This window comes from Rhinoraja longicauda, chromosome 30 (assembly GCF_053455715.1).
Source record: "Rhinoraja longicauda isolate Sanriku21f chromosome 30, sRhiLon1.1, whole genome shotgun sequence".
NCBI lineage: Eukaryota > Metazoa > Chordata > Chondrichthyes > Rajiformes > Arhynchobatidae > Rhinoraja > Rhinoraja longicauda.
In genome coordinates this window covers 13,483,155-13,497,071 of record NC_135982.1, presented here as the reverse complement: position 1 = coordinate 13,497,071, position 13,917 = coordinate 13,483,155, and the positions used below count along the sequence as shown (strand labels likewise).

Below are 13,917 nucleotides of genomic sequence, written 5' to 3'. Positions count from 1 at the left end.
TGGTAGTGGAAGAAATGTGGCGATGTTGTTTTTTTTAAAGCGAATTGCTGATTTCCTTTGGGAGCGTCTCTTCAGTTCTGAGAATGTTCACTTCTTTTGCCGTATCAGGCTGTGGCTGCGTTCTTTATGGTGAACAGCAATACGATACACACTGAAAAATGTTTGCACTAATTATTATGCTTATTACACTCGTGTACAAAATCATGAGAGGATTAGATCGGGTAGATGCACAGAGTCTCTTGCCCAGAATAGGTGAATCGAGGACCAGAGGACGTAGATTTAAGGTGAAGGGGCAAAGTTTTAATAGGAATCTGAGGGGTAACTTTTTCACACCAAGGTTGGTGGATGTATGGAACAAGCTGCCAGAAGAGGTAGTTGAGGCAGGGACTATCCCAACATTTAAGAAACAGTTGGACAGGTAGTTGGATAGGACAGGTTTGGAGGGATATGGACCAAACGCGGGCAGGTGGGACTAGTGTAGTTGGGACATGTTGGCCGGTGTGGGCAAGTTAGGCCGAAGGGCCTGTTTCCACACTGTATGACTCCATGACTCTATGATTCTATAATGTTTTCACTGAATATTAAATGCTTATTTATTTTAAGAGTGAAACCTGAGAATCAAATATACATAATGTTCCTGATTTGTACTTTGAAACTCCAGTTGGTACTACCTGGAAACTGTTTTGCATTGTATGGTCTATCTTCATTAACTTATGGATTGAATTTGGCAGCAATGTAGTGGCTGGGGATTGAAACCAGAAACATCAGGCAGTGAACAAAATTCTCAATCTAAGAAATTTTTATTGAACATTTTCTCTAATAGTTCAGTAATATCTTCACGTACATTTCATATGTGGAAATAGATTTTTGGAAGAAAGCATTGAAAAAATAATAATAAATGACAAAAATTATTTATCTTCTACTCATTTCCCACATTAATAGAGTATGAATTTCCACAGTGAGGAGTGACAACAACTATTCCTGTGAACTAGACTTTCAGATATATGTTGATCCTTTGAAATTCATCTTGAAATAATCAGATATTTACGAAGTTAACAAAACATTACAATGTATTTATACTTGCAGGTAGTACATTCTTCTACCACACTATTTATATTGTGTGTATGATATGATTTTTGAAAAATATAATTGTCAGTTTTTGCACTGAAGCACAACAAAGATTTTGTAAATTGAGACATTGCCAATATGTTTGAGGGACGTAATTTGCTTTTAACAGCCAAATAGGTGGCAACTGCCGTGATAAAGACAGTGGTATATCGCATTGAACATATTCTGAAGCATAATATCCAAATTTCACATTGGGTTCGGGGGTTAAGGTTGGCCTGGGGTAGTTCTGGGGGTGGGACTGGAGCTGGGGAAGGAATTAAGATTGGACTAGGGATGTGGATGGGGATGGGGCTGTGGACTGTGGTTGGGGCTGGTGTTGGGGCTGAATGGGGTTGTGGTTGTGGTCGGAGTTGGGCTGGAGTGAGGGTTGGAGCTGGGCTGGAGTAGGGACCGGGGATGTGGCTGGGGATGGGGATGGGTCTAGGGTTGGGGCTGGGGCAGGGACTGATTGGGGTGGTGGTTGTGTTTGGCGCTGGTGTTTGGGCTGGGCTGGAGTGATCTTATCAGGCCTGCGAGATCTTAAATCGAGACTTAATTTAGTGAGTGTGGGGAAGGGAACCTGAGCTGTCCACACTCTGGTGTTGGCTCAGCAGCCGTCTCGGTGAAGTAAGTTTAACTTCACTGCAGTAAACTATGGCCTGTGGTGAGGACTTAACAAGACACAAAGTTCAGCTTCTCAAGCAGCAGTGCCCCAAGGCTTATGCTTCACATAGCTACATCTTACAGTGACCTATGGTATTGGTGTAGACGCAAAATGATGGAGTGGCTCAGCGGGTCAGGCAGCAGCTCTGGAGGGAAGGAATGGGTGACGTTTTGGGACGAGACCCTTCTTCAGACCTTGTCTTTGACTGAGAAGGCATGAACTAGAGAAGGGAGCTTATATTATTCAGGCTTAAATCGGCAAATGGTGTATAATTTCCAACAGAGGGTTTGGTCATAGATTTTTCCTCAATATTTCAATTCTTAGTCTGGAAAGAGGAGAAACCCACTAAAGACACTGTCATGATTTTCTTTTCCCATTAAGGCGTTGTACACAGTTGCTGCAAGCCAAACCTTGTCATTGACCTGCAAATGGAGCACAAGGGCTCCTGAACTGACCTGTTCGAACTCCCCATGACTACAGAAGCTAGTTATCGTCACTCCATTCATATTCATATTAACACACAGGTTATTATCCGAGGTAGCGTGGTACACAAAGTAATAGTAGCCAGATATCTTGCAGGTGAACTTTCCTGTACGACTGTTATAGTGGTGCTGGTCATTGGATAGGATTTTTGTGAATTTGATGGGGGTGTCTCGTTGTGGGTATTCATACACCGCCTTTTTTGCAGAAAAGGCAGATTTCAAAGCGCTCTTGTAGTCTCCTGATTTTCCCTTCTCCCCTACCACTCCTTCGATACCTGAGTCTCCTTTGAATCCCAGTGGTCCTCTGCGTCCAGTTTTCCCGGTCGGGCCTTTGATTCCTGGATCGCCCTTGTCACCGCTTTCCCCCAGACCACCAACCGAAACAAGGGGCCCTTTTCAGAAAACATATAACACGTTCACTTTTTTTTTGGAAATGCAGTCAGTCCTCTTTCATTCTACGACAGACCACAAGAGACGGTTTTACGGTGCGCGGTGAGACGTTGTGTCAGTGCACACTTTCTTCTGACCACCATAGACTTACCCAGCAATCGAATGGCATTGGTAACATCGTGCTCGGTGTGTGCATGGGCAGTTAGGATTCTGTACGAGAGTTGGCCTCTGTGAAATTTACTCAGTGGCCGATGATCAAAGGCCTTTCCATCACACAATCTGCCTCACCTGCCTTACAAAGGACTTCAGGCCAGCTGTGCGTCTCTGTCTAAGGGGGAGGCAGGGGTTGACCATCGAGACATCAGTCCTTAAGCCTTAAGGATTAGATAAAGTCATGAGGAGGGGAGCTGTGATTAGCCCCCTAAGTCAAAGGGAGGCATCAGGGCACAGTGTTGGAGTGACCACAGCAAAATGTGCCTGCACTGAACGTTTCAGAGTTTAGTTTGGAGATACAGTGTGGAAACAGACCCTTCGGCCCACCGAGTCCGTGCCGACCAACAATCACACATGCACTATGTTCTATCCTACACACTAGGGACAATTTACGGAAGCCAATTAACCTACAAACCTGCACGTCTTTGGAATGTGGGAGGAACCCGAAACACCCAGAGAAAACCCATGCGGTCACAGGGAGAACATACAAACTCCACACAAAAACTCCACGCAGACAGCACCCGTGGTCAGGATCAAACCCGGGTCTCTGGCACTGTGAGGCAGCAACTCTACCACTGCGCCATTGTGCGGCCCTTTGTGAGATGTGGAGTGTGAATGTGAGGGTAAGGGTGTGAGTGCGTGTGAGGTCTGAGGTCTGAGGGGTAAGTTGTTGGGTGTGAGTTGTGAGGATGATCTCGGGGCGGGTGAATCTGAAACTGGGGCGATCGTCTCAGATGGGCTGGTCCCAGTGACAGATGGGCTGTGATACAGCAAAGTGTTGACCCAAGTTAATCTCTTCCATCCTCCGATGTATTTGCGGTGTGTGTGAAGGTTTCAGAGTATAAATGTGTGAAGGTGCAAGTACGTGTGAGATTGGAGGTGAGAGGTTGTGTGTCAGGTGTGTGTGTGTGTGTGTGTGTGTGTGTGTGTGTGTGTGTGTGTGTGTGTGTGTGTGTGTGTGTGTGTGTGTGGTGTCAGTGCATGTGAGGGGTTAGGGGGTGAGGTGCAAGGTAAGGGTGTGAGGTGAGTGTGTGTGGGTGTGAAGGTGAGGGTGATGTTGTGAGTGTGAGGGTGAGGGTGTGCGTGTGTGTGAACACTGCCTGGGCAACGTGTTTAAGGGTGTGAGATGTGAGTGAGTGTGAGGGGTGAGCTGTGAGTTTTGAGGATGATTTCTAGGTGGGTGGATCTGAACAATGGGTGATAGTCTCAGATGGGTTGATCCCAGTGACAATTGGTCAGTGATACATCAGTCCACTAACCTCTTCTAGCCTCTGACCATGTTCTCCTGCTCACTCCCTTCCCCCATCTCCATCCACACCTGTGGAATCACTGAATGACTAAGGCAGGAGAGATTATCAGTTTAGTTTATTGTCGCGTGTACCGAGGTACAGTGAAAAGCTTTTGGTGTGAGGAGTTTTGTTGTATGGAGTTTCTGCTGCAGTCACCGAGAACGAGATTAATTGTCGGCTATATTAGCAAAGAATTTGATGAGAAATGTGAAGATCGACACAAAAAGCTGGGGTAACTCAGCGGGTCAGACAGCACCTCTGGAGAAAAGGATGAGGTGACGTTTTGGGTCGAGACCCTTCTTCAGACTCATTCTCTGTCTGTTTGTAGGCCTCCACAGCATGTAGAATAGGGGCCATTTCACTTGCTCTTTTTTGGGCCTGTGCTTTATGAGTGGAATAACTGAATTGGAAGTGTGATGCCCCTGAGCTGGAGTGGATTTATTGTGGCTGCATGTTTTACCTTGATCTCCTTTTGCTCCTTTTGGGCCATCTCGGCCATCTTTGCCAGGCATTCCTGGTATTCCATGACTCCCAGGTATCCCAGGAATTCCAGAGGCCGTTTCTAATCCTGATACCAATGCACCCAGCACTGTTAGCAGCAGCATCAGAGAAATACAATTGGGTTCCATGGTTTGTTTGACCAAGTCTGCAGAGTCCGAAAACCTAAAGGAATGAAGAAGGCAAAAAGCACTTACGCATCACTTAGTTAACAAAGCAAAGCGTTGGGCTGCTCTACATCAGGAAAGTGAAATCTGATGAACTTTGCAAGAATCAATCTTTAACTCTGCTGTAGAGGAAATGAGGAACTACTAACGTATCAGCCAGAATTCAGCTTTTCTTGCTCTCTGTTTTGCTGCACCTTTGTTCCCCTGGCTGCCGAACTCACGCCTCACGTATCTAAAGCTAACTTTAGGCAATGAACCTCTGAGGTACCCTGAGCCCCAGTTGTTACTCAAAGTGGGGACAGGACTTTGGGCAACAAAGCAGAAGCACGGGTTTCATAGCACGACTGAGCATTAATGATGAATGCCTTCTACGTTCCTCTGACAGATCTGTGCACCGGAGAGAAGATGGCAAAGAGTTACGAAGATACAAAAAACGATCAGCTGAGGTTGTTTCCTTTGGAATAAAGGAGATTGAACTAATTTAATTGAAGTACATACATTTATGACGGACCTGGGTGGAGTAAATAGAGAGGATCTGTTTCTCTTGTCAAAAACCAGGGAGCAGAGGTTTAATGGGGAGATCATGGATAGAGTGACCATGGGTGGAATTATCATGAGTGATGTGGCCATGGATAGAGTGGTCATGGGTGGTGTGATCATGGGTAAAGTGATCATGGGTGAATCATGGATAGGAGTGACCATGGGTGGAATTATCACGAGTGATGTGGCCATGGATAGAGTGGTCATGGGTAATGTGATCATGGGTAGAGTGATCATGGGTAGAGTAATCATGGGTAGAGTGATCATGGATAGAGTGATCATGGGTAGAGTGATCATGGGTAGAGTGATCATGGGTAGAGTGATCATGGGTAGAGTGATCATGGGTAGAATGATCATGGATAGAGTGATCATGGGTAGAGTGATCATGGATAGAGTGACCATGGGTGGAATTATCACAGCTGGAGTGGTCATGGATAGAGTGATATTGGGTGGAAAGATCACGGATGGAGAGATTACGGGTGGAGAGATCATAGAGAGGGAGATCATGGATACGGTGACCATGGGAAAGGAAGAGAAGTTGAGACATTTAAAGAGCATTAATCCGCAAAAGTCCCCAGAACCTGATGGGATCTATCCTAGGTTATGGAGAGAGGCGAGAGAGGAAAAATCCGGGGTCATGCCAATGATCTTGGCATCCTCTTTAGCTACAGACAAGGTTACAGAGAACTAGAGAATGCTGTTCCTTTGTTTAATCATATCATATCATATATATACAGCCGGAAACAGGCCTTTTCGGCCCTCCAAGTCCGTGCCGCCCAGCGATCCCTGTACATTAACACTATCCTATACCCACTAGGGACAATTTTTACATTTACCCAGCCAATTAACCTACATACCTGTACGTCTTTGGAGTGTGGGAGGAAACCGAAGATCTCGGAGAAAACCCACGCAGATCACGGGGAGAACGTACAAACTCCTTACAGTGCAGCACCCGTAGTCAGGATCGAACCTGAGTCTCCGGCGCTGCATTCGCTGTAAAGCAGCAACTCTACCGCTGCGCTACCGTGCAATAAGGCAATAAGAACAAATTAGGACCCTACAGGCTGGTGATGCTTAAGTTGGTGGGAGGAAATTATTGAATTACCTTATTTGGGAGAAGATCTACAATATCAGTGAGAGAGGTATCACAGAACTCCTGACAACAGGTTCCCTCCAAGAAGCTGCCTGACCAGCTAATTTCCTCCAGCACTTTGCGTTTTGCTCAAGACTCCAGCATCTGCAGTTTATTGTATCTCCACTGAATCGGGGTGTTGTATCTGACAACAGTTGTCAGATAGGGTGGCACAGAGGTGTAATGGTCGAGTTGCTGCCGTTCAGTGCCAGATGCCCAGATTTGATCCTAACTACTGGGGTGCTGTCTGTAGGTGTTCGTACGTTCTCCCTGCGACCACATGGTTTTTCTCCAGGTGCTCCGGTTTTCCTCCCACATTCCAAAGACGTGCAAGTTTGTAGGCTAATTGGTCTCTGTACATTGTTCCCTAGGGTGCAGGGTAGAACTAGTGTACGGATGATCGAAGGGCCCGTTACTATGCTGTATCTCCAGAACTAAAACTAAAGTTGGAGAGCTCACAGATGGAGTGACCAATGGTGGAGTGAGGCTGGATGGGTGATCACATGCGGAGCTTTGGTACGGGGAGCAATCATGGGTGAAAGGTTCACAAGTGGAGGAGGGTTTACGAGTGGCCGGCATGATCATACCTCTAGAGTCTAGACCATGGAGGTTGCAAGTGGAAGGTCCACATGATGACACCTGAAGAAACAACAGGTGCAATGGCTGTGACTGGAAAGCTTGGTGAAAGGTAGTGATGGGGGATATTGTAAGGGGCATGTACTGGTTAACGATCAGCCATGATCATATTGAACGGCGGGACAGAACCAAACAGCCCTTGGCTCACTTCTGCTCCTATTTTTTTGTGTTTCCAAGGGTGCATTACAGCTCAGACTCTTGTCACTTAAGAATGGAGATTACAACCCAACTGTGAGTATAAATCCTGACTAACGGTGTGAGAAACCAGAGGTTGTGTTAACATTAACTATTACATACTGCAATATTTAATGCTCAGCTTCTTTCCGCTATTGCTTAGCAACACATATCATTTTCTAACCTCCACTCTGCTGATAGTAATAAGCTTGTGCAATCTTCACACAGGTAAAGGATTATCTTCTCCTTCCTATCAAGTCCGAGATCATATACATGTTGACTGTAGGTCTCTTAAAAAGGCTTCAAGACAATGGTTTAATGTTGTCATTTATCTTTCAACAATCATCTTTCAATGCAAAATCATATAACATAAGCTGATAAGGTTGGTTCAACTCACTCCACATTTAATATAAAATTAAATTAAAAAATAAATAAAACAATGAAAGGGTCTCTTTCATGTTTAACACCGTTTTGCATATCAAAGCAAAGCCTTCATAGAATTGGTTGGTGTTGAAGGGGTTAATTTTTTTCCCAACTTTTATAAATGAATCATTTTAATATAACAAGTTAATAAAATATTTGAAACAGATCTATTCTTTGGAATTTTATGCAAAGATTTGAATTCTTACCTTATGTCAATGGAAGCTTTGCAAAGAGAATACTGAGAAGCGGAGTTGGTTTGCACAATCATGAACTTTTTAGATGAACATGTAGCTTTTTGAGAGGGAGGGAGGGAAAGTGGGAGAGAGGGAGGGTCTGGAAGTTTGATCTACAAGCTCTGGTGCTCAAACTGATGCCTCAGTCTGAATACGAATGCCAACTTTCAGTTCCCTTTTTATTACTGGCACTGAAGTTGTTTGTGAAACATTTATTGTCTAATGTAAGATTAGGATGAGAAAAGCATGTTGAGTTCAAGCCAATCTCTTTAATTCATGGTGTTCACTGTGTATAAAACAGAAACAAATATGCAAACAGAACATTGATTGATTCGCAAAATATAGAGGTTGACAGTTTTAATTAACAACATCTGATGTTTCTGAAGTATTTGCAGAATTTCTAATGGTGCCGAGAAATAACGATATCCTGTTTCGCAATTTTGTTAAGGAGTTTGGATCACACTGATGTAAATGGTCCATAATCTTGGTGGCCCCAACTGAGCATTGCCCAACGCATTTATGGTGATTTTCTGCCATCGGAGTGGAGGTATTTTGGTAAAGTGTATCCAAAGTTAGCTTGGCAATGGGAGACAGAGAGTGATGGTAGAGGGTTGTTTCCATGCTTCTGTTCCTGTGTCGAGTGATGTTCCACAGGGATCGTTGCTGGGACCTTTGGTGTTTGTAATATAGTTGAATGATTTGTATATGGATGTAGGTGGCATGATCAGTAAGTTCTCAGAAGACATTAAATACTGTGGAGTTGGAGACAGAGTGAAGGGTAGTCAAAGGCCACAGGGTGATATTAATGTGTTGGTGAAATGGGCTGAGAAATTGCAGATGGAGTTAAAATTCAATAAATTTAAGGTCATGTATTTTTAGAGTTCTAATGAGGCTAGGACATACAACATGAATAGCAGAGATGTTCGAAGTATTGATGAACAGCAGGACTTTAGTGTGCAAGTCCAATCGGTAATGGATTAGATAACATGATTAAGATGACTTATTGGATTCTGGCCTTCATTAGTCACAGCAACAAGAGGATCCATTAACTTTACTAAACATTGGTCAGACCTCAACTGGAGTTCTGGTAACAACATTATAGATGTGATGGTGTTGGAGATGGTACAGAGGAGAGATTCACCAGGATGGTTCAATTAATGGAGTATTTCAATTATGAGGAGAGGACGGGATCTACTCTCTCTGGAGAGGAGGAGGTTAAGAGGTCATGAGAGAGGTATAGAACATGATGATGGGTATACCTTGCAGGGTAGATATGGAAGACTAGATTAATGTTTCCAGATATCAGAGGTAGATAAAACAAGAGGGCATAGATTTACAGTAAATAGTAAGAGATGTAAAGTGATCTGAGAGGGGGACCTTTTCACCTTTGTTCACAGAGTACGAGCTGGATGGATCAAGTCACCAAACTATGAATGGCTTCAAGACAGCAGTTACAGATTGAGGTTGGTGGACTGGAAAATAACACTGGGCAGCTTAAGGATAACACAGCTTAACGGGGCGGCACGGTAGCGCAGCGGTAGAGTTGCTGCCTTACAGTGAATGCAGCGCCGGGGACTCAGGTTCGATCCTGACTACGGGCGCCGTCTGTACGGAGTTTGTACGTTCTCCCCGTGACCTGCGTGGGTTTTCTCCGAGATCTTCGGTTTCCTCCCACACTCCAAAGACGTGCAGGTATGTAGGTTAATTGACTGGGTAAATGTAAAAATTGTCCCTAGTGGGTGTAGGATAGTGTTAATGTGCAGGGATCGCTGGGCGGCGCGGACTCGGTGGGCCGAAGGGCCTGTTTCCGCGCTGTATCTCTAAATCTAAAGGTACAAGGTGAATGCAGCCCATTGTGAGTTCGGATACAGGCAGCAAAGTTCCAGATTATGGAGGGGGGGAAGTGACATAGGTGGCAGGAGTCTGTGGCCACTGGGTATGGAGGGGGTTTGGGCAGCATCTGTGCTGAGGCATTATAGGAGTGGGAGGGCCATCATCAGCCAGCTCATCTCCTCATACCTGATGATCACTCTTGATATGGGGATGAGGAGCAGACGGGACCAGGTGGGGGAAGATTCTTGGTAATGAGGGGGGAACAAATGGAAAAGATGAAAAAAAGGGTGAGACAACTGGTGGGATTGAGAAGGGGACAAAGGAGGAGTGGGAAATTAGATCATTAAATGTCCATGCTATTGCGCTGTAGTCTACCCAAGTGGAATATGGGATGATGATCTTCAGCGTTTGGCCTCATCAGGGCAGTGGAGAACAGTTACCTTCCACCAACACATTCATCTGTCTGGCAGAACATGTTCATATTCTGAACAAATTGTATTTATATTCTGCCCACTTCAAATCAAAGGTGTAAACATGGACAGTCACTTGGGCCCCAACTATGGTTGTATTTTTGTTGGCTCTTTAGAACAGTTTCCGTTCCCACTCTGGCACTCCTTCCCAACTCTTCCTCTGCACCTTGAACAAATGCATCGGTGCTGATTCCCTCATTCATCCAGAAGTCATAATTTTTTTAATTTTTTTTTTTTTAATGTAAGATGAGAAAACATTTCTTCACACAGAGAGTGGTGAATCTGTGGAATTCTCTGCCACAGAAGGTAGTTGAGACCAGTTCATTGGCTATATTTAAGAGGGAGTTGGATGTGGCCCTTAAAGGGATCAGGGGGTATGGAGAGAAGGCAGGTACGGGATACTGAGCTGGATGATCAGCCGTGATCATATTGAATGGCGGTGCAGGCTCGAAGGGCCGAATGGCCTACTCCTGCACCTATTTTCTATGTTTCTATGTTTCTAAAATATATATATAAGTTCTCTTTTAACCTTTTATCTATAATTACATAGAGACTGGGAGGTCTGTAGCCTATATGTATTTTGAAACTGGATTTATATTAAGGCTACATTTGTTGTTAATGTAATCCTGATCCCTATGTATCAATATCTCTGTTATGCTTCTTATTTTTTGAAATTTAGTAAAAAGATTTGAAAAGAAAGAAGTCATAATTTAATCACCTTTGTCACCATAGCCTCAAATTCACCTGGACTATTTCAGACATTTCTCTTCCTTTTCTAGATCTCTCTGTCTCTACCTCAGGAGACAAACTTTCCACCAAATCTTCGACAAACCTATGGATTCCCGCAGCTACCCCGACTACACCTCCTCCCATCCCGTCTCTTCAGAGGACACCATCCTCGTCTCTCGGTTTCTCTATTTCTGCTGCATCTGTTCTCAAGAAGTGGTTGGCCATTTGAGGACTTCTGAACTGCCCCTCGTATTCAGAAAACACGACTTCCCTCCTGTTGCAACCAAAGGCACCTGCAGGGTGAGGCCAAACACAAGCTAGAAGAACAATACCTCATCTTCCCATTGTCACTGCCATTTCCCCTCCAATCCCCACCCAGCTCCACCTACCCTTTCTTTCTTTCTTTTCGTTTTTGCACCAATGTCTTACGTCTCGGTTTTTTTCCACAGTCTTCTTCCTTTCAGAAATCCTATGTGTTAAGTATATTTAATTTATGTTTTGTGTGTTGATTGGGTCAATGTATCAGTGATGCTACTGCATGCAAGATTTTTCATTGTACTTGTACCTCACTGTGCTTGTGCTTAAGACAATAAACTTGACTTGATTTGAATTGACTTCTGTTTCAACCTCTCGCTTACTGGCCTTTGTCTGAATAATGGCCCTACCCCACCTCCCCCTGGCTCTATTTGCCCATCATATACCACACACTCCCCAATTCGGTTCGACCAATCACTTAGAGTCATAGAGGCATAGCACGGAAAGAGCCCACCGGGCCCAACTCATCCTTGCTAACCAATTTGCCCCATCTAATCCCATTTGCCCACGTTTGGCCTACACCACTCTCCATCTCTCGTATCCATGTACCTGTCCAAGTGTCTTTTAAATGCCGTTGTGAAGTGCTCAAATGCCTCAATCAACTTCTCTGGCAGCTCGTTCCATACACCCACCACCCAGAGCCACACCAACACCCACTTATATATATGTGGTTTTAGAATTCCCTACCGCAGGGAAAGGACTGTAACCATATCTATGGACTTCATCATTTTACAAAGCAATACAAAGTCTCTTCTCTTCGGGGAATAAGTCACAGACCATCCAGTCTCTTATGACTCAAACCCTCCAGTCCGGCATCCCCTTGTGAATCGTTTCTGGACCTGGTCTAGATTAATCACCTTTCCCAGACATAAAAACTTCTCGTTATGTCTGGTGCCTTGTGATACCAGTATGATTCTTGAAGGCCATTATGTGTGTCTTCTGTTACATGGGGCGGCACAATGGCGCAGTGGTAGAGTTGTTGTCTTGCGGCGCCGGAGACCCCGGTTCAATCCCGACTATGGGTGCTGTTTGTATGGAGTTTGCACGTTCTCCCTGTGACCGTGTGGGTTTTCCCCGAGATCTTTGGTTTCCTCCCACGCTCCAAAGACATACAAGTTTGTAAGTTAATAGAATAGAATAGAATAGAATAGAATAGTCTTTATTGTCATCCAAAAAGATGTTTTTGGACAAAATTACGTTATCCACCGTCAACAATAAGAAGCAATAAAAAGAAAATAATAAAACACACAATCACAAAACCAACATAAAACAAAAAAGTCCATCACAGTGAGTCTCCTCCAGTCACCCCCTCACTGTAATGGAAGGCCAGAATGCCTTTCTCTTCCCTGCCGTCATCTCCCGCGGTCAGGCAGTTGAAGTTGTCACGTTAGGGCAGTCGGGGCTCCCGACATTGAAGCCCCCGCCGACTTCATCATACCGCTAACTTGGTATAAGTGTAAATAGTGTGTGTCGGGCAGTGTTAATGTGCGGGATCGCTGGTTGGTGCAGACGCGGTGGGCCGAAGGGCCTATTTCTATGCTGTATCTCTAAACTACCCAGTGCTTCTTTTGTGATGGTACTGTATGCACCAATACAATGTACTGGCACCTCTAGAGAAGTTAAATCTAGATTATCAGTTTTGTTACAAAATATTGCTTAAGTTTAAGAAATAAAATGTATTAATTAAGTTAGGCCCTTAAACAATATTAATAGCTGGTAGAAGCGCAATCCCCCGTAACCTCCAACAGCAAGGAACGAAATTGGGAGATTGCTTTTGACGATTTGGACAAAATTTGGAATCTTCTATCTCAAAGACTTGGTTTGGCAATTGTTTTAGTTTATATTATTTTAATATTATTTTTAATATGTGTTGAGTTTATACTTTGCAGTAATTCGTTTATTTTAAAATTAGAAGTTGATTGGTTACAATATCAAAAAGGAAGAGAAGGGTTTAGTGATGGAAACAAAATTGTTGATAAATGTAGCTTAATTTTTAATTAGAAACATAGAAAATAGGTGCAGGAGGAGGCCCTTTGGCCCTTCGAGCCAGCACCGCCATTCATTGTGATCATGGCTGATCATCCACAATCAGTAACCTGTGCCCAACTTCTCCCCATATCCCTTGATTCCACTAGCCCCCAAAGCTCTATCTAACTCTCTCTTCAATTCATCCAGTGAAAAAGTTCCTTCTCACCTTAGTTTTAAATGGCCTCCCCTTTATTCTAAGACTGTGGCCCTTGGTTCTGTACTCGCCCGACATTGGGACCATTTTTCCTGCATCTAGCTTGTCCAGTCCTTTTATAATTTTATATGTCTCTATAAGATCCCCTCTCATCCTTCCAAACTCCAGTGAATACAAGCCTAGTCTTTTCAATCTATCCTCATATGACAGTCCCGCCATCCCAGGGATCGATCTCGTGATCCTACGCTGCACTGGCTCAATTACAAGGATGTCCTTCCTCAAATTAGGAGACCAAAACTGTACACAATACTCCAGATGTGGTCTTACCAGGGCCCTATACAACTGCAGAAGAACCTCTTTACTGCTATACTGAAATCCTCTCGTTATGAATTGATATGCAAACTGACACCTTTTTGCCTACAAAGAAACTGCACATAGCC

The 13,917-nt window shown here is 44.2% G+C and overlaps 1 protein-coding gene across 1 annotated transcript; it reads right to left on the bottom strand.

Annotated features, from left to right (window-relative positions):
* Nucleotides 1-819: 819 nt before the first annotated feature.
* Nucleotides 820-8,027, bottom strand: LOC144607946 (uncharacterized). Its single transcript, XM_078425103.1, has 3 exons — nucleotides 7,922-8,027; nucleotides 4,606-4,808; nucleotides 820-2,645 (listed from the first exon to the last, which is right to left on the bottom strand). Exons 1-3 carry the CDS (start codon nucleotides 7,981-7,983, stop codon nucleotides 2,092-2,094), a joined length of 819 nt encoding a protein of 272 aa, XP_078281229.1. The 5' UTR covers nucleotides 7,984-8,027; the 3' UTR covers nucleotides 820-2,091.
* Nucleotides 8,028-13,917: the final 5,890 nt, after the last annotated feature.

Bases quoted from the DNA above. Each gene is read 5' to 3' on its own strand.
- LOC144607946 (XM_078425103.1), bottom strand. From the start codon at position 7,983: ATGATTGTGCAAACCAACTCCGCTTCTCAGTATTCTCTTTGCAAAGCT. The intron at 4,809-7,921 runs GTAAGAATTCAA...TCATTCCTTTAG, and splicing joins AAAGCTTCCATTGACATAAG to GTTTTCGGACTCTGCAGACT. The intron at 2,646-4,605 runs GTAAAACATGCA...TTTTCTGAAAAG, and splicing joins AGGAGCAAAAGGAGATCAAG to GGCCCCTTGTTTCGGTTGGT.